The following is a 21,750-nucleotide window of genomic DNA, read 5'->3' as shown; positions in this document are numbered from 1 at the left end:
GAAACTGTGAATAAGTAACATAACATGAAATATGTCTGAGTCTTAAGAAGGGAAAGTATATGGACTTTGTAATGAAAACTTACAGTCCTGAGCAATTTTTGGTTTAGTGCTGATTTAAGAAATTGTTGGTGAGTCAAAATATGAAGTTGCAGGAAAAATGCAGAACACAAAGGCATACTTTATACTGTGTTGTCTATAAAGTTTTAAACACTGAGATCAGAAGAGAGAGTCTTTAATTTATGAGTGTTCCAATTGTATGCTTGTTAGTTATTAGGAACTGGGTATGAAGATGAGGTTGGAGTCATCAAAAATTTAACTTGCCATTATATGATTAATTTCATTGGTTAAAAATGCAGAACTTCTCAGGGCAAAAGAGAGAGTACTGTACTGAGTAGGTCACTATTTTTGGTTCATAAACATTATTCAGTATTGGAACAGCAGGAAATAACAGCGCTCTTTGAGAAACACAGTATGATCTTAATACAGGAAATGTCTTCATACAAATGGGCATAGCTTGTATGTAGTAGCCCTCACAGTCAACAATAGAGTCCAAAATGCAGTACCTGGGTGCAATCTCAAAAATGACAGAATGAACTTAGTTTGCTTACAAGGCAAACCATTCAATATCACAGTAATCCAAGTATATGCCCCAATCACTAATGCCAAAGAAGATAAAGTTGAATGGTTCCATGAAGACCTACAAGGTCTTCTAGAACTAACACCAAAAAAAAGATGTCCTTTTCATCACAGCAGACTGGAGTGCAAAAGTAGGAAGTCAAGATATACCTTGACTTGCAAAGTAGTTGTCTGAGGAGGCCTCACAAATAGCTGAGAAAAGAAGAGAAGCAAAGGGAAAAAAGAAAAGGAAAGATATACTCATCTCAATGCAGAGTTCCAAAGAATAGCAAGGAGAAATAAGAAAGCCTACTTCAGTGATCAATGCAAAGAAATAGAGGAAAACAATAGGATGGGAAAGACTAGAGATCTCTTCAAGAAAATTAGAGATACCAAGGAAGGGAACATTTCATGCAAAGATGGGCACAATAAAGGACAGAAATGGTATGGGCCTAACAGAAGCAGAAGATATTAAGAAGGGGTGGCAAGAATACACAGAAGAACTATACAAATAAAGAACTTAATGGCCCAGATAACCACAATGGTGTGATCATTCATCTAGAGCCAGACATTTTGGAGTGCAAAGTCAAGTGGGCCTTAGGAAGCATCACTACAAACAAAGCTAGTGGAATTGATGTAATTCCAGCTGAGCTATTTCAAATCCACAAAGATGATGCTGTTAAGTGCTACACTCAATATGTCAGCAAATTTGGAAATCTCTACAGCAGCCATAGGACTGGAAAAGATCAGTTTTCATTCCAATCCCAAAGAAAGGCAATGCCAGAGAATGTTCAAAGTACCGCACAATTGCACTCATTTCACATGTTAGCAAAGTAATGCTGAAAATTCTCCCAGCCAGGCTTCAGCAGTATGTGAACTGAGAACTTCCAAATGTTCAAGCTGGATTTAGAAAAGGCAGAGGAACCAGAGATCAAATTGCCAACAACCGCTGGATCATAGAAAAAGGAAGAGAATTCCAGAAAAACATCTACTTCTGCTTCATTGAGTAGGCTAAAGCCTTTGACTGTCTGCACAACAACAAACTGTGGAAAATTCTTAAAGACATGGGAATACTAGGCCATCTTACCTACTTCCTGAGAAACGTGTATGCAGGTCAAGAAGCAACAGTTATAACCGGACATGGAACAACGGACTAGTTACAATTTGGGAAAAGAGTACATCAAGGCTGTATATTGTCACTCTGCTTATTTAATTTATATGCAGAGTACATCATGAGAAATGTTGGGTTGGATGAAGCATAAGCTGGAATCAAGACTGCTGGGAGAAATCTCAATAACCTCAGGCATGCAGATGACACTACCTTTATCGCAGAAAGTGAAGAGGAACTCAAGAGCCTCTGGATGAAGGTGAAAGAGGAGAGTGAAAAGCTGGCTTAAAACTCAACATTCAAAAAACTAAGATTATGGCATCTGGTCCCATCACTTCATGGCAAATAGATGGGGAAACAATGGCAACAGTGACAGACTTTTTTTGGAGGGGCTCCAAAATCACCTGCAGATGGTGACTGTAGTCATGAAATTGAGATGCTTGCTCTTTGGAAGAAAAGCTATGACCAACCTAGACAGACTATTAAAAAGCAGAGACATTACTTTGCCAACAAAGGTCTATCTAGTCAAAGCTATGGTTTTTCCAGTAGTCATTATGGATGTGAGAGTTGGACTATAAAGCAAGCTGAGCACTGAAGAATTGATAGTTTTGAACTGAGGTGTTGGAGAAGACTCTTGAGAGTCCCTTGGACTGCAAGGAGATCAAACCAGCCCATCCTAAAAGAAATCAACCCTGAATATTCATTGGAGGGACTGATGCTGAGGCTGAAACTCCAATACTTTGGCCACCCGATGTGAAGAGCCAACTTATTGGAGAAGACCCTGATTCTGGGAAAGATTGAAGGTAGGAGGAGAAGGGGACAACAGAGGATGAGATGGTTGGATGGCATCACCGACTCGATGGACATAGGTTTGGGTAAACTCTGGGAGTTGGTGATGGACAGGGAAGCCTGGTGTATTGCAGTCTATGGGGTCACAAAGAGTCGGACACAACTGAGCAACTGAACTGAACTGAAACCGGAAATGAGCATATGTGGTTTGTGTTTCAAAAATGCTGAGAAGGTGGGTTCTCTAGACTCTAAGTGAGGTTTGGTGTTGATTCTTAATGTTACTCTAGAGGAGGGGCAACAAAGTTTTTTGGTAAAAGACCAGATAGTGAATATTTTTGGCTTTGTGGACCATATAGTCTCTGTCACAATTGCTTGGTTCTGCCATCATAACATAAAAACAGCCAAAACAGTTTGTAAATAAATGAACATAGCTGTGTTCCAATAAAACTTACATACTGAAGTACATATTTAGCCCAGAGGCAGTAGTTTGAAAACTTTGCCTTAAAATAAATTATTAATGGGGCTTGTTTGGTTGTTTTCATTTGTTTTGTTTTGGGTTTGTTTGTTGTTACTGTTGTTCATTTTTAAGGTGAGTAAGGAACTGGTGAGAACTGGGAACTACTCTGGGTTCTTTGAGAATAGATCAGGCTTGGAAAGTTCTGTGTCATTTTTTAGCCAAGTTACTGTTACATAAGATCAAACGTACAGTTTATTTTGATGTCATGAGACTATTCACAAAATGTTTCAAAAGAAGTTTTACAGAAGATTAGGAAACGTGAACCACTGCAGTTAGGTAGTTAACTCTTTGGTGCCTGCTGTCTTTTAACTGATAGGAAGCACTGGCCAATGACAGCATAAAGTGGGCAAGCAGCAGGTGAGTGCTACCAGGACAACTTAATAGTATGATTTCCTTAAAATACTGTATATATTAGCTTTTGAGATAAGAGCTGTGAGCGTGAGATAGTCATATATTGTGATGTTGCTCAGTCGTGTCCGACTCTTTGGTGACCCCATGGACTGCAGCATGCCAGGCTTCCCTGTCCTTCACTATTTCCTGGAGCTTGTTCAAACTCATGTCCATTGAGTCAGTGATGCCATCCAATCATCTCGTCCTCTATCATCCCCTTCTCCTCCTTCTCCTCCTACCATCAATCTTTCCCAGTATCAGGGTCTTCTCCAATAAGTCGGTAGGGGTAAAATACCCTACCACGTTAACTACACACATATATATGTATGTACACACACACCCATATATATAATTTTGATGTAAAAAAGCATCATTATAATGCCTAGAATCAAGGATACTGGATAACTCATTTAAAACAACTGGGTGTTGTCTTAAATCTCACCCCTTAAATGAAGACCAACAATGCTTAACTATGTTGTACTCCCCTTTCCAGTTTGAATATAACTTTCCTTGAAAGAAGAGGCAGGACCAAGAGGATCCACATACCTCCAATCTCTCTCTTCTGTTATCATCAGGTAAGCTGAGTCTAAGAGCAGGTCCAATGTTTCCAAACTAAACAACAAAAGGTTTTTTTGCTGCTCTCATTAATTTTCAGAGCTTCACTTTACTTGAGAATTATTCTTCTTCCCCTGCTGCTTCTTTTCTCCCTCCTCCAACCATCTCCACCCATTCTATCTACTTTTAAAGCAAAAGGCTATTTGCAGACATGAAAGGAGGCAGCAGTGATTTCTTTTCTCCATTCCTTGGTTCCAGGGTTGGATGTGCTCATAGAAATTCAGCCTTCTTGGCAATATTCCTACAGATCTATGCAACTCTTTTATAGTCAACCTAACTGAAAAAAAGTAGGTATTTTATAAACTTTTTCCTACTCCCAAGGCAAGAAGATGAGCTGCATGTGATACACAAAGGTCAAGATGATCTCTTTAGGAAGAAAAATGTGCTAAAAATCATAGCAGGCCATTGAAATTTCCCTCTCCTCCTATATCTCTTAGTCTAAAGGATTCACACCAGGGTTCTCAAGAAATTCTGAGTCCTTTGTGGCTAATAAGCGTTCTCTGAGCTTTTTGCTGACAACTTAGTTGAGATTTTTAGAGCCCACTCACCTTCTTCCCAGACTGCCTTCCTGATATTGAGCTAAACTGCCCACAGAGAGGCATCAATGATTAACATTTAGCCTGTGCCCAGCATCTGCTCAGGCAGGACACAGGCTTAAAGACTCAATTCTTTAAGTCTCACAGGCAGGACATAATTATCAGAAGCAACATGAAAGATGATCACCATCCAGAAATCTTTTTAAAAGGATGCCTATTAGCCCAAGTGGTCCCTGGTGTGTGTACTTTTGTGTGAAAGGTTATAGTGAAAAAGTACTGGTCCCCAGGCCTGCCTGGCCATAGGTCCCAGAGCACAGATTCTATACTTTCACACCTTCTTTCTTTTCTTCATTTAAGGACCTAGACATTCTCTTAAAGTTTAAAATCTTAACATAATAACCTACTTAATAGGGCAAGCTAGATAGCAATGGTAGGAAAAGGGGAACAGAGAAGTACAACTCTACATGTGGATCACCATACATTAAATAGGGGCAACGGTAATCAAAATGATCCCTTTTGCATTTGAGTGAGGGATGGAGGAAGCACAAAGTCCAATCTATACCATATATTTCACTCAGTTTGGTTCTAAATACTCCAACTTTTTAAGGGACATAAGAATTAAAAATATGTTGTAAATCTTAATTTAAATAGACTGCCTAAAAACTACCACTTGTCTTAGTTTAAAACGGGAAACAGTTTCAGCAGAAAGCTGCTTTCAGCAATTTATAGCAGAGAGCTTGAATATTCTCTATAACAAACAATTACTTTTCTCTAAGTTGTACAAAAGCATGTATGCATTTGACCCTTGAACAACACAGGGGTAGGGGTGCCAACTCCTTCACACAGTTGTCAATTCCCTCTCCTTCTACACCTCTTAGTCTAAAGGATTCACGCCAGAGTTCTTAAGAAATTCTGAGTCCTTTGCGGCTAATAAGTGTTCTCTGAACTTTCTGCCAACCACTTAGACTAACTTTATAGTCTCTGTTATCTATGGTTCCTGCAGCCACGGATTCAATCAACAGTCGACTGTGTTATACTAGAGTATGTAGTATTTATTTTTAAAAATTCCTATACAAGTGGACCCCTATAATTTTTTCATCATAAGTTGATTTTACTACATTCACATATTAAACAATACACCTATTGGTGGCCAATGCCATATGTTAATGAACAGAACAAGATAAAAAGTGGGTAGCACCCCACTCCCTCGAAAAAGCCCTGCCCCTTCCCTGGACTAATGCACATGCCTCCCCCTCCTCATCATTTGCCTCCCTCCTTGTCCCTTTAGATTAAATCGCTCTTTCCAGGGTGAGAAGTTCATCTCTGATGGACCCACACGATCTAAAGCTGTTGTTCAAGGGTCAACTGTAGGAAGCAGTGTGTAGTCACGGCACAATCCAGGCAAACTTAGATTTGAAACTTCCTCCACCTCTAGATCATGTGATCTGCTACAAGGTACCAGACTCAATGTTTTCATGTATAAAATAGAGGAAATGCACCTTCCTTACAGAGTTGGAGAAAGTGATAATATATATAAAGTGCTTAGTGTACTATCAGGGATTTAAGTAGGTGCTCAAAAAATAACTCCCACTCCCACTATGTAGAAAAAAGCTTTAAAATCTTAAGAGCTTATCAGCTGGAGAACAGATACTCTCCAGTGTTAAATGTACTATCTTCAAGTAATGTCCAAGTAAACCAAGACCTGAGTAATTCAATGCCCAAAAGAAACAGAGTCTAGTTGGAACAATCTCTCTACTTAAGGAGAATTTTATACTGTTCCATTAGATGTACAATTACTTTCCTGTCACATCAAGATAAGCACCTGCGGAAACAAAAAGTGGTTCATGGTTCACTCTGTTTATCCGCAAAACTCTAGCACCTATGGTATATATATTTAATGGCCTATTTTTAAAAATCTAAAGCTCTTTTTATTTAAATTGAAGTATAGTTGATTTACAATGTTGTGTTAGTTTCAGGTGTACAGCAAAGTGATTCATATATGTATATATATATATTCTTTTTCAGATTCTTTTCCCTTTTAGGTTATTACAAAATATCAAGTATGGTTCTCTGTGCTGTACAGCAGGTCCTTGTTGTTTACATATTTTATATATAGTAGTGTGTATAATCCCAAACTTCCAATTTCTCTCTCCCTCCCTCTCCCCTTTGGTAACCATGTTTGTTTTCCATGTCTGTGGGTCTATTTCTGATTTGTATATAAGTTCATTTGTATCATTTAAAAATTTACTTATATTTGCTTAAGATTCTACATATAAACAATATTATATGATATTTGCCTTTCTCCATCTGGCTTACTTCACTTATCATGACGATCTCTAGGTCCATCCATGTTGCTTCAAATGGCATTATTTCATCTTTTTTTTATGGTTGAGAAATGTTCCATTGTGTATATATATATATACACACACACACACCATATCTTTATCCATTCACTAAGCTCTTTTTTGAAGCCAGCTGTATTTTCCACACTGTTTGGCACATAGTTGGGGACTATGGAATTTCATATTGTGCTGCACAATGACTCTGGTCTACCCTACTTCCATGTCAACACTCCTCTCTATTATCCTCTGTATTCTCTACAGCAGTGGCAACCAACTGGTGCCCTATAGGCAACTGATGGTATGTGGCCCAAAGACCATACAATGTTTGCTCTGCTCACTCAGAGTGATTCCTTTTTTATTAGTGTAAACATTTTAATAGCAAGAGATAAAATGCAAACATCCAGAATTCTGGCTTCTCTTAGAAAACTGAAGAGTTAGAAGCGGTCTATAAATTCTCACTTAGCTTATATCAGAGCTAAGTGGTGACAGCCTTCTTTGGATGGAACACGAGCTCTGCAGTTGACCACTCTCTACTGCTCCCTATAGCTCTGGACCCTGTCTGCCGCGCTCAGTCACATGAAGGATGTAATGAACCTCAAGTGGCCCTGCAGGGGTTTATGTTGTCCGATTCTACTCAAGGCTTTTAACCTCAAGTTGAAAGTTTTCTTTTTCAAAAAAAATTTATTTATTTATCTTGGCTGTATCGGGTCTCAGTTGCAGCACACAGGATCTTTGCTGTGTCACACGGACGTTTCACTGTAGTGCACATTCTCTAGCTGTGGTGTGCAGGTTCAATAGCTGTGGTGCATAGGATTAGTTGCTCTGCGGAATGTGGGATCTTAGTCCCCCGGGATCCAACCCACCTCCTCTGCACTGCAGAGCAGATTCTTAATCAATGGACCACCAGGGAGATATCTCAGGTTGCATGTTGGCATATAGGAGGAAAATGATGTAAAGTGACATTACCTGACTCGTTGTTAACCATTTCCAAAGAGTATTACAAAAAACCAAACTCCAAATGAGAGACTCTGCATGTGAAATGTGAGCCACAGTGCCTGGCACATGATAAGTGCTCAGTAAATGATAGCTGGCATTGTAATTAGTATTATTATTTCACTGTACTCTATTGAATACTCTAAAGATAACCTCAGAGAATAGACAGGTGATTATACAAGAAGTTTTTGAAAAGTAAGAATGCAAGAGATTTGCCCCACAGGACACTTGAGATATATAATGAGGCTATAATAAATATTCCAGTACTATATGCAGGTAACTTATATAATACTGCACATCAACTATATTTCAATAAAAAAATTAAAAACCAAGAAACCCAAACCAAACCAAACAAAAACTCAGTACTGGTAGAAGAATACACAAATCAATGGTATAGAAAAAAAGCCCAAAGGCAGACTCAAGTACAATATATAAGAATTTAATACATGATTAAATTGACATTTCACTGCAGAAGAAAGGATAGATTAATCACTAATTGGTCCTGGGACAACTGATTGAATCCCAGATAAACTTTTTTCAAAACAGAGAAACCTCTAAAGGACTACAAGAAAAAAAGGTAGAATAATTATTTGATATTCAAGTGGGGAAAATCTTTCTAAGTAGAAAAGCCAAGAGAGAAACCATGAAGGAAAAGTTAAACAGACTTGACAAGAGAAAACAAAAATTGCTGTACATTATAAAAATATAAAAGAAATTAAATGTGGGCATTACTACAGAATAAGATTCCCCACTCACTGAAGACTTGCTGAGTCTAAGCCCATGCTCAGAGCGCCGGAGACTCTTTTCATACTCATGGTAACAGGGACTGTAAACACTATTGTTAGCCTTACTTTACATATGAGGCTCAGAGCTTATCAGACATTAACTGAAGTAAAATACTGCAAACTTTTTCTCAAAGCTATTACTAAGTATATTAATGAAAGTGTTAAGTAGTTAGTCAGACACAAATGGGTCCCTGCTCCATCCTGGATGGGGCCATCTTTCCCTCCCTGACCTGGATACTGGTGATCAGAACATGCTCAGAGATCCTCCCTTTTTTGTTTTCAAGACAGTTAAATTTCCAGACTTATCAGGCCCAAATAAGATAAAACCTTCCATCACATGTTGGCGCAGGCACACCAAGCCCTAAAACCCTAAAAGGTGACACAGTATAACCTGGGGTTCATTATTCTGTATTTGTAATAAACTAGTATTGTAGTATTTGTCCCGCCCCCCCCCGCCCCGCATGGGTTTTGCTTGGGTGTTTGTGGGTAAGTGCCTGCACACAAGGAGAAAAATTATATAACCTAAAACTGACAATCAACGTGTCAAATGATGCAGGACACAGGGAGGGACTTGCCACTACTTTGAAAAACCAACCCTACCCCCAGCTGGAGGGCTGCCTCTAGTTTCCACACAGCCCACTCTCCTTTTCTCTCTTGGGAGTGTACTTTCACTTTGTTTAATAAAACTTCTGCTGCTTAAAAGTGTTCTATGTCTTTTGATTGAATTCTTTCCTTTGGGAGGTCAAGGACTGAGTTGCCATTTTGCGGTAACAAAAGTGTTACGTTAGACGGTGAGATCATGGGTGATGTTTTTTTTCTTGTTTTGGTTTTTCAAACTCTTCAGTATTTTATATTACATTTACTGCCAGAGAAAATAGACACGTTATAGAATCACCTTTTGAATTCTTTGTCATAGCTCTGTTATCTCAGAGTAAAACATGGGGAGCTCCTTATAAATAAATAAAATGGAATAGGGAGAGAGTGATAACACTTACTAGGTGTCTACCAAAAGCTAGACACTGTAAGAGTTGATTTATCTGCATTATACTTCATCCTAACCTAAAGCCTATGAGGACAGGCATATTTTTTTCCACTTACTGAAGAAGAAAACTGAGACTCAGAGGTTTCACTGAGCTTCCTGGGGAAGGAAACACATCTTCAACATCTGGGCTCCTTCTACTGTGGCTTCACCTCTAGCAGAGCACTAAGCTTATACCTGCTGACTACGTGTGATAGCATTAAAGCATTTCTTGCACTAGCACTTATACCTTGCTTTCTCAAATTTTAGAAAAGTCTCTGGAGCTCATTTATTCAGTACCACCATGATTCCCATCATGTTAAGTACTTCAAACAGACGGGTGCCCATCCTCCTCTGAAACATTTCACAGGAACAAGGGTTAAAAAATTCCACTGGTACTTATGCTTAAAATTAATCTGTCATGGCAGGAAGTATTCTAATATCTTTAATATGTTGACCTCATCTCAACATTTCTATGAAAACAAGAGACATGACGCTCCAATGGTAATCAGTCTCCACACTGGAATACTTCATATTCCAAGTACGGGTTTAGAATCACTCTCCCTAAACCTTCACTCCCATAATTGATTTGCTACCATGTCAGTGCTTTCCTTGAATCTTCAAGCAACATGCCTACCTCTTGAAGATGCAAAATGGAAAAAATTTGTACAAGAAACACCAACTTGTAGTTTGGATATACATCACAGGACTATTAGGACTAAATTGCTGACTACTGTTTAGCTTGGAATGAGCTGAAAACTTTATATATGTTTTCACCTGGTTACCAACTTGATATCATGTGATTTGTTTCCTTCCTTCAGCATTTCTCCTTTTTGAGATCCTTACAATTTTATATCATTCTCTGTCTTTTTAAGTCCAAATATTTGGTGATTAATCATTCATTCAAAAAACATCTAAAGACCACCTATTGTATACTAGGCACTATGGAAGTTTCTGCAGAGACAAAAATAAGATTCTGTCTTTAAGGAGCTAAAAAAGTCTAAAGGAGGAGATGAAGAAGTAAACAGACAACTCCCATACAGTGTTCCTAGTGTTTTCACAGAGGTATGAACTGATATTGTGCAATGTCAGAGGAGGAGCTGGGGTAATGAGGGAAAGTTTCGTGGAGGTGGTGCTCAGGAATAATCATTAAAGACAAATAGGAGTTAGTCAGACATTGGAAGGAAGTTATTCTCTGCACATTTTGGAAACTGCGAGAGCAAAAGGTGCCCATGGGAACCGAAAACAGACAGCTGAGGTTAGCACATCTCTCTGAATATAAGCTATTTAGTGACGGATACAAAATGTAATGATGATTATCATTACTGCATCCATCAACTTTTTTGATGATGACTTGCTCCAAAATCAGATTTTAAAGAACATAATTTTTCAGAATGTTGTGGCTGTTACTAATTATTTTAATAATGACCTTCCAAATACTTTACATCCGAAGAGTATTATGAACCACAGGAATGTATTTTGCTAATGAAATGTGAAATCTACTTCTTCATATGAATCATAGAACTCCAACAAAGCAGACTCCAGGCATGTTCAACACCATCACCACAGGACTCTCCCTTTGACTACATGTGAGTGAATGGACAATGCAATGCTACTCTTCAGTCAGTTAAAGGTTAATGGTGAGAAAGTCAATTTTTATCTTTGGTCTATTAGATAAGGGCATCAGTACATTAGAATTGATTTTTAGGGGCTGGAGAAAAGTGGTTAAGAGAAACAACTCAAGATGAAAAGAGTGCTTCACAGTGAGAGTCCTACATGCTCAGATACAGAAAGACAGAGGAGCAAGCCACTCCCCTGTGAACTGTTACTCCATAAATATCAATCCCTCCATTTGCCCCTAGAAATTGCACTTTCTTTGCTAGTATTTTCCAGGCCAGTACCACAGTCTTCAGCAGCTACATAAAGCAAAAACAAAAAAAACCCACGGCATACTAGCATGTTAATTTTGAACAATAGTAGACAGTTGCAAAAAAGGAGTAAGTGTCACAACAACTTTTCACTAAAGCTTTCAAACAACATTACATGAATTAAAGAACAATGGCTAGGGTAGACAGATTCTCAGGGAAAATCAAAGATAAAAGGTTGTCAATTAAGGGATAAAAGATAAATGATTTTCCTGAAAGATGGACTCTAAGGAAATTTATCCATGTATTACAATTAATTTTGCTCAGTTGTGTCCGACTCTTTGCGACCCCATGGACTATAGAGTCCACGGAATTCTCCAGGCCAGAATACTGGAGTGGGTAGCCGTTCCCTTCTCTAGGGGATCTTCCTAACCCAGGGCTCGAACCCAGGTCTCCCACATTCCAGGTGGATTCTTTACCAGCTGAGCCACCAGGGAAGCTCAAGAATACTGGAGTGGGTAGCCTATCCCTTCTCCAGGAGATCTTCTCGACCCAGGAATCAAACTGGGGTATCCTGCAATAATAAGCTTTGGGAAGAATATATATTATGTTTAAAAATAAGAATATGATTAAAACAGTTATACTTGATCAAGGCACAATGTACAACACCATGAGAAAAAAATTTCAATTAAACTCAAAAACTTTATCTTGGAAGATGAAACAATGAACCTATCTTTGAAAGTGAGTGTTAGATGTATTTTTAAAATATTTTACCTGATTTAAATAATTTAGGCACTTTTCAAGACACCAAAGGCAACAAATGCAAGATTTCAGCACACATCGAGCACAAGCATTTTCCTGGAAAGAATGAATAATGAAAATAATTAAAGACCAAAGAATCAAACCATACCATGTAGAATATTATACATTTTAGAAAAGTAAAAATTAAGAAAAATCACATCCTATGCTTCAAAGCCTCCACACTCACCATTTTTTCCCTCAAAATGTAATGGCTGAATTATTTTTTATCAGTTCAATCCAACATTTACTTAGTACCTACTGTATATAAGATAAAGTATATAAGACCAACAAGGAACTTAAAAGCATTAAACATAACAAAGGTTAGAGTCAGAATGATATAGATCCTAGTGCCATGAGAGTAGAGAAGAGAGAGAGAAGATGCCGCTTGGGAGGTTAGAGGGCTCGGGGGGGGTTTCTAGGAAGAGGGGGCATTTGAGCTAAGCTATGCAGAAATGCATGTTGTTTCCGCAGTTAAGGACAGGAAGGAGGATATTTGGGTAAACCTGTGATTAGATAAATTTTGCCAGGGCATACAGACTACGAGAGTGGGAGATAAGGGAACCGAATTAGAGTCCACTTGGCAAGGACATGGAGGAAAACATTCACGCTTGGACTTAATATCATTGGGAATTTTGCTACGTGCAGAACTGAGATCTGGAATGTGCTCACAGAAAGTCCAGAAAAGATTTTTCCTTACCTTTCCTTTGAGCTGACTGTGAATGTACATAAGGATCATTCGTGGAATTTTGACTAACGTGATAATGAAAGAACCTTTTGCCACAGTACCAAGGTGATAACGAATAAGGCGATTCACTGATGCCAGAATCGGTGTAAATGGCAAATTCCTTTTATCCCTGTTTAAAAAATGACCAAAAAGGCAATTAAAGGCTCAATCAGGATGGAAACATAGAAAAGATTTAGTTCAAAAAAGAGTGAAAAATTAATTCATTTTCCTTATTCTAGTTCTATGACAAAATAGCAAAGTAAGTGCTTCAGGTGTAACATGTAAAATTAATGTTTCATTTCTTTATGGTAGTTTCATGGGGTTCTTATGCTCTAATACTTTAAGTTAAACAAAACTGCTCTGAAAGCTCTTACTAGTAAATAGTTATGGTGGTAATTATACAATCAGATAATGGAACGTAGAAAGATGTTACACCTGGCACCTCATTTTAATGGAAAACTGTCAGGCCTACTGTAGTGTATAGTTAGCTCTGAAATTAGGAAAGGAAGTCACAACACCTTTTCTGATCCATACAAATTAAAGACTTGTTAACCTTTGCTAGATCCTTATATAAGAAAAAATACTGGGTTGACCAAAAAGTTCACTCAGCTTTTTCCATACGATCTTACGTAGAAAAACTTAAAAGAACTTCTTGGCCAAGTCAATACATAAGATACTAACTACTAAAGATTTATTTTTCTGATAAATGTAAATTAAGTGTAGCATGACCTGCTATTCTAATTAATTTTTTAAGAAAGTTACAGGAGAGAATAAAGAATAAAATAATAACCTCCCATTTTCCTACCTCACAGAATTATCAACTACACATTTGGTCATACTGACTTCCACTTCTTAAAGAAATTAAACTTTTATCAGCCTCAATTTCATTTCCTTCAGGCATAATCATTTAGATTATCTTAAGTTTTCTTTTGTTTTTAAATTGACGTATAATCGACCTACATTACTATGTTAGTTCTGGGTATACAACATAGCGATTCAATATTTCTACACATTACAAATGATCCCACAGTAAGTCTAGTGGTCATCCGTTACCATACAAAACGATCACAGTATTATCACCCATATTCCCCGTGTGAGACTTTTCATCCCCATTACCATTCATTTTTTTTTGTCACTGGAAGTTTGTACCTTTTAATCTCCTTCACCTATTTCACTCACAGCCTTGACCCCTCCTCTGCCAGTCACCTGATTTTTCTCTGTATCTATAAGGCTGCCCTGATAGCTCAGTTGGTCAAGAATCCACCTGCAATGCAGGAGACCCTGGTTCAATTCCTGGGTCAGGAAGATCCGCTGGAGAAGGGATACCTTGCACTTCCCTCGTGGCTCAGCTGGTAAAGAATCCACCTGCACTGCGGGAGACCTGGGTTCGATCCCTGGGTTGGGATGATCCCCTGGAGAGGGGAAAGGCTACCCACTCCAGTATCCTGGCCTGGAGAATTCCATGGACTGTATAGTCCATGAGATCATAAAGAGTCGGACACAACTGAGCGACTTTCACTTGAGTCTATTTCACATGAGTCTATTTGTTATGCTTATTTGTTTTGTTTTTTAGATTCCACATGTAAGTGAAATCATACAGGTATATGGCATTCTCTGCCTAACTTATTTCATTTTGCATAATACCCTCTAGGTCCATCCATGTTGTTACAACTTAAGTTTTCTGACAAGTATAAATTCTCACCTAGTAAAATAGTAGGTCACCACAGCTCCTGCCACAGTCATCTGCTGACAGGCTAAAATAAATTCACTGATCCAAATCAGGCCTACCACATGGTACCACCACATGTACTGCAGAGGCCCTGAAATTTTGAACTCCACAAAGCCTTGTTCATTCTGAACAGCACTACCTAGGAAAATATCAAAGAAGGAAAGAAGAAGCACATAAAGTATAAACCAAAAAACATGGCTATTAAATCTAGGAGATTAAGCTAATTTCCAACAATATATCCCTACCTCTAAACCACTGGCATTATGATCACAGTGTTATTTAATTAAGGGACAAAAATAATTATCACTTCAAAAGTTGTATAGCAGAACACTATAAAATCAAGCATTTTGTTTTCCTCAAAGGCAACATATATAGCTTTTAAAAGTTGCTCTGTTTGAATATAATTCTTACCACATTATCAGTTATTTAGTTTAGGTGTGAATTTTCCAACACTTCAGTTTTCTTAAAGAGCTATTACCTGTCCAATAATTACAGATATAAAATTAGCAAAGTACAGAAATTAATATTATTTTCAATTGGTGGTATGTTGAATGACCAGAGAAGTTACATATACACTTATTATACTTATACCACTCTTCACAATTAATTCCATTTAGACATATATAACTTGTGATATTAAGTATGGCTACCAGTAAGTCCAAGCATCTAACTATGAACTGTATCACCACTAGCGCTATATAGGTTCAGGTCATTTTCAAACTAGAAAATCCCAAGGAGGCAGGTTGATCTTTGGCTATCACTGGAGTTTGAGGCAACTCCAGAGGAGCACTGCATTCATTAGTTCATCTCAGAATGAATCTAAATGCCTGAGTCAGTACAGGAGCTTACTTCAAATCCACAACCATCTCAAAACTGGATATGATTTCATGCCCTACCTGGTTTAGACTCACTTTGCTGGGAAGATCTAAATATCATGAATGGGGAATGCATTTTTTTGTTTTTTTTTCAAACTTTCCATTTTATATTTGGGTATAGCAGATTAACAATGTTGTGATAGTTTCAGGTAAACAGTGAAAGGACTCATCCACCCATACACATGATCCATTCCGCTCCAAACTCTCCTCCCCTCCAGGCTGTCACATAACATATCCCTGTGCTATACAGTAGGTCCTTATTGGCTATCCATTTTAAATATAGCAGTGTGCACATGTCCACTCCAAACCCCCAAACTATCCCTTCCCCACATTCTTACCCCTGGTAACCATTAGTTTGTTCTCTAAGTCTGTTTCTGCCAAGTAAGTTCATCTGTAAAAAGGTAATGTGTTATTGAAGAGCCATAATCTCTGTTATTTCTGATGGCTATCAGACCTTAGTCCATAAATGTCTTAAGAATTATCTCTCTCTGATGTTTTAAAATATTTTAATGCAAATCAGTTTCATCGCTAAAAGAAAACAGCAACATGTCTTCTTACCGGCTGTGCCAAGAAAGAGAAGTGTCATGATCCAGTACACCCAAAATAGGACAAGAGCAAAGAAAGTCCAAAAGGGTTGGAAGACTAGCAGCGGCAAGTGAATGAAGACCTTGCCAGCCACGTGGAACAAGGCAATGGTGAGAGCAACCCGCTTGCGCATCACCAGCATGACCAGGAACAAGATAACCTGTATGGAGACAATGGAAGGGAAGGTTTTAGCTGCTGTTTTAAGTGGTAAAAACAGAAACAATGGCGGGAAAATTTTAACATAACTCTTAATTCCACTTATCATTTTTCATTATTTACTGAAAATGTCCTTTAAAGCTAAACATAAAAGAATTTCTAAATTATTAATACATCCTAGAATGCTACTTTTCCTTTTTCCACTCATTACAAATCAAAACATGTTGCTTGTCATCAGGATGAGATTCATAAAATTTGAAAACTGGGGAGAAGACCATATGCTATGATCACAAAAGCACAGGTATTTGTACGTCCTCTCCCTTATTGGATCATGAGCACCTTAAGAGCAGGGTTCATGTCAAATGTATTCACTCCCCACTCTGTCCCGGCACTTGGCACAGAGAAATGTACTTACAAGATGATTAATAAGTATTTGCACAATGATAGTAAACAAAAATCTTTTGGTACCAATGGTTTTATAGTGGCTTTATTTTTAGTTTCTAATGCTCAATGAAAAGCTTGGGATCACTCCAAGAAGTAAACTGAGATTTTTTTTTCCCCTTTTTTCAGAGAGGAGAGGGAGATAAACCAAAAATATAACTCTAGATTATTGAACCACAAGTTAATTAATAATTTTAGTGTAATTAGTATAATAATTATAATAGTAAAGCTCACCTCTATTTTTGGAATAATGTTGTTAAAAGTTTAAAAGGGAAAATAATTAGTGAAAAACAGAATGACATGAGATGGCTTATTTCTTAATATACTTTTCCATAATAAAGAGAACTGTTTTTTAAAAATAATTACATTATTTCATGACAGTAAGATATATGTTCTTACTAGAAAATGATAAGTAATATTCTAGGTGAAAATTCCCTCTCAAAAAGCAGGCAGTGCAGGACAAAATGTCTCATCAAATAGCACCCATCAATTCGGGAAGCCTCTGAAGACTTCTGAGGAGGTCATAACCTAAGGGACAGAGATTTAACCTAATAGTGATCAAGGGTAGGCTTGCAATAGCTAGGGGTTAAGATTCTGCTTCATTAATGGTCTATAAATAAAACATAAATCTGAAAGATACACCGAGGCCTATACTCACTGTGAACACTGTTGCTGAAATGGCATAGATGAGGAGGGCCCGAAGATTGGCCTCAGCTATCTGAGGCTGTTCAGGAATAACTGTTTCTTTGGGAGACTTTCTTTGCTTTGCATACAGCCACCAGAGTACACCTGTGCCAGCTGGAGACAGGAAACAATTTTGCAATAATTAGCACAAGAAAATGTGTAACATAAATCCTCAATTTTCTAGACCCTTTCTGTACATCACCATGGACTATCACAGCAACAATCCATTTGGCTGGGAGGTGTGTGGCTGTCACTTTTTGCCAGCAAAGGGGAACTCCAATGATTCTGCTATCATCTTCCACATTACACACTTACAAATCTTTAACTGTATCAAATGAACTTCCTTTAACTATATTATTAATTCTGAGGCTGAGAGAGAGCCTAGCAAGGACAGATACCCCTGAGAGGCACTGGTGACCAAAGAGAGCCTCAGCACCTGTTTAAGCTAGGGAGTGTGTGGAAAGCAAGTAAAGGGCATAGAAATCAGCAATGTAGGGGCTTCCCCAGTGATCCAGTGGTTAAGACTCCACACTTCTAAGGCAGGGAGCATGGGTTAGATCCCTAGTTGGGCAACTAAGATCCCACGTCACGGAGTTTTGTGACCAAAAAAAAACAAGAACTAAAAAAAAAAAAAAAAAAAAGTCAGCAATGAAGCTGAAGAAGGCAAAGATCTTCTCTGTTGTACAATAACCCCAGTGCCTAGTCATGACACACTCACACAGTTGATAAAATATTCGTACTATGAATAAATGAAGATCAAACAAGTAGTTCCTACCATGGGTAGGAACAAAGGAAATCTTTGACAGTTTGATAGCAGTGGGCACTAGAAATGGGACTTTTTATCTCTATCACTTGTTCAGAGATTCTAGATTGAAGAGGGAGGCATAACAGCCTGCAAATAAGAGAGCTGCATCAGACACCTTCATTCAATTCATTCAGTATATTTTGAGTGCCCACAGCATCTACTGTTCTAGGGGTTAAGGCCTGCGTGCATGCATACTCAGTCATGTCTGACTCTTTTCTGACTCCATAGGCTGTAGCCCTCCAGGCTCCTCTGTCCATGGGATTTCCCAGGCAAGAATACTGGAATGGGTTGCCATTTCCTACTCCAGGGGATCTTCCCGACCTAGGGATCAAACCCATGTCTCTGGTGTCTCCTGCATTGGCAGGTAGACTCTTTACCAACTTTGCCACCTGGGAAAGCCCCCAGGAGTTGAGGACAGAGGACAGCGCAGTAAAAAACCAAGCCCCCAACATCACCTCTCCTGGAGCTTATATAGTTTTGGGGAAACAAAAAAAATAAGGAAACAACCAAAAACCCAGTATATTAAACCTAAGAAAAGAGCTGCTTAGTAAAAGGGATAGAAGTGTTAGTGTTGGGAAAGCAGCACAATTTTATATATGATGGGTAACTAAGCCCTCTCTGGAGTGAGATGATATTTGAGCAAAAGAATCAAAGACAGGGAGAAAACAAATCTACGAAACTAAGAACAGAGTGTTCTAGGCAAGAAGGAATAGCAAGTTCTAAGATGCTGAGATGGGGCCACGCCTAGCAGGTGAGAAAGAAAGAGGCCATTATGGCTACAGCAATGAGCAATGGGAAAAGTGATAAGAGATGGGGGTAGAGCGGGAGCTGGCTTCCAGATCATACTGTAAGGCCTTGTAGGCCATGGTAAGGAAATGGGAGATTCAGAGTAGAGGCATGTATATGTCTAGGTGGACAAGAGAAATGCCTGAGAGAGAAGCACTGGGCTAAGATCTATACAAATCAACTCAACCTCCATCTGCACTCATGTCAAGAGTGAATAGTGTCAAAGAGAAATTCCAACCTACCTGTAAGCAAATACTAAGCATGAATTTTTCTTCTACTGAAGATGAGTAAGCAAAACAACTGAGTCTATGGAAAATATTTCTGAGAGAGGGAAATACTACTTCCATTTTGGAATCTTGAAGGTACAAGAAAATTGCCTGGAAAACTATTTAATATTTTCAAAAACTGGAATAAAATACATTCTCTCTAAACAGAAAATGTTGACAAAAAGGCTGATGTTACAGGAAAATATATAGAATAAGATAATAGTTATGACATGAAGGACATTGTTCATAACATCCACACTAGATATTATTTATTAAACATTTAAACCTGTGCCGGGAATTAGAACAAATAGATGTAAACACATTTAATTACAATGGTACTGTGTTCAGTTCAGTTCAGTCACTCAGTCATGTCCAACTCTTTGCGACCCCATGAACCACAGCACACCAGGACTCCCTGTCCATCACCAACTCCCAGAGTTTACCCAAACTCATGTCCATTGAGTCGGTGATACCATCTAACTAACTTATCCTCTGTCGTCCCCTTCTCCTCCTGCCTTCAATCTTTCCCAATGTCAGAGTCTTTTCAAATGAGTCAGCTCTTCACATCAGGTGGCCTAAATATTGGAGTTTCAGCTTCAACATCAGTCCTTCTAATGAACACCCAGGACTGATGTCCTTTAGGATGGACTGGTTGGATCTCCTTGCAGTCCAAGGGACTCTCAAGAGTCTTCTCCAACAACACAGTTCAAAAGCATCAATTCTTCAGCGCTCAGCTTTCTTTATAATCCAACTCTCACATCCATACATGACCACTGGAAAAACCATTGTTTTGACTAGATGGACCTCTGATGGCAAAGTAATGTCTCTGCTTTTTAATATGCTGTCTAGGTTGGTCATAACTTTCCTTCAAAGGAGTAAGTCTTTTAATTTCATGGCTGTAATCACCATCTGCAGTGATTTTGGAGCCCCCAAAAATAAAGTCAGCCACAGTTTCCCCATCTATTTGCCATGAAGTGATGGGACTGGATGCCATGACCTTAGTTTTCTGAATGTTGAGCTTTAAGCCAACTTTTTCACTCTCCTCTTTCACTTTCATCAAGAGGCTCTTTAGTTCTTCTTCACTTTCTGCCATAAGGGTGGTGTCATCTGCATATCTGAGGATATTGATATTTCTCCTGGCAATCTTGATTCCAGCTTGTGCTTTACCCAGCCCAGCGTTTCTCATGATGTACTCTGCATATAAGTTAAATAAGCAGGGTGATAATATACAGCCTTGACGTACTCCTTTTCCTATTTGTAACCAGTCTGTTGTTGCATGTCCAGTTCTAACTGTTGCTTCCTGACCTGCATACAGGTTTCTCAAGAGGCACGTCAGGTGGTCGGGTATTCCCATCTCTTTCAGAATTTTCCACAGTTTGTTGTGATCCACACAGTCAAAGGCTTTGGCATAGTCAATAAAGCAGAAATAGATATTTTTCTGGAACTCTCTTGCTTTTTCGATGATCCAGGATCAGAACTAACACCCAAGAAAGATATCCTTTTCATTATAGGGGACTGGAATGCAAAAGTAGGAAGTCAAGAAACACTTGGAGTAACAGGCAAATTTGGCCTTGGAGTACAGAACGAAGCAGAGTTTTGCCAAGAGAATGCACTGGTCATAGCAAACACTCTCTTCCAACAACACAAGAGAAGACACTACACATGGACATCGCCAGATGGTCAACACCGAAATCAGATTGATTATATTCTTTGCAGCCAAAGATGGAGAACCTCTACACAGTCAGCAAAAACAAGACCGGGAGCTGACTGTGGCTCAGATCATGAACTCCTTATTGCCAAATTCAGACTTAAATTGAAGAAAGTGGGGAAAATCACTAGACCATTCAGGTATGACATAAATCAAATCCCTTATGATTATACAGTGGTAGTGAGAAAGAGATTTAAGGGACTAGATCTGATAGAGTGCCTGATGAACTATGGACGGAGGTTCGTGACGTTGTACAGGAGACAGTGATCAAGACCATCCCCAAGAAAAAGAAATGCAAAAAAGCAAAATGGCTGTCTGAGGAGGCCTGACAAATAGCTGTGAAAGGAAGAGAACTGAAAAGCAAAGGAGAAAAGGAAAGATATTCCCATCTCAATGCAGAGTTCCAAAGAATAGCAAGGAGAGATAAGAAACCCTTTCTCAGTGATCAATGAGCAAAGAAATAGAGGAAAACAACAGAATAGGAAAGAGTAGAGATCTCTTCAAGAAAATTAGAAATACCAAGGGAGAGAACATTTCATGCAAAGATGGGCTCAAGAAAGGACAGAAATGGTATAGACCTAACAGAAGCAGAAGATATTAAGAACAGGTGGCAAAAA

At 38.6% G+C, this 21,750-nt stretch overlaps 1 protein-coding gene across 5 annotated transcripts in view; it reads right to left on the bottom strand.

Moving 5' to 3' along the window:
• The window catches only part of SLC44A1 (solute carrier family 44 member 1), a 219,006-nt gene that overhangs the window by 65,970 nt on the left and 131,286 nt on the right, over positions 1–21,750 (bottom strand). For all 5 annotated transcript variants that reach the window (XR_014064004.1, XM_081524921.1, XM_081524899.1 and 2 more), the window contains exons 8-12: positions 17,543–17,682; positions 16,261–16,447; positions 14,801–14,966; positions 13,072–13,228; positions 12,348–12,431 (exon numbers count right to left, since the gene is read on the bottom strand). Coding sequence is in view for 4 of the 5 variants with exons in the window: in XM_081524921.1 (XP_081381047.1) it covers positions 12,348–12,431; positions 13,072–13,228; positions 14,801–14,966; positions 16,261–16,447; positions 17,543–17,682 (734 nt within the window). In the remaining variant the exon portion in view is untranslated. The remainder of the gene's footprint in view (positions 1–12,347; positions 12,432–13,071; positions 13,229–14,800; positions 14,967–16,260; positions 16,448–17,542; positions 17,683–21,750) is intronic.

The sequence above is a fragment of the Giraffa tippelskirchi genome, chromosome 1, assembly GCF_054371585.1.
Source record: "Giraffa tippelskirchi isolate mGirTip1 chromosome 1, T2T-mGirTip1v1.2.pri, whole genome shotgun sequence".
In the NCBI taxonomy this organism is placed as follows: domain Eukaryota; kingdom Metazoa; phylum Chordata; class Mammalia; order Artiodactyla; family Giraffidae; genus Giraffa; species Giraffa tippelskirchi.
Note: the sequence above shows the minus strand (reverse complement) of the source record. Positions and strands in the feature narration are given on the sequence as shown.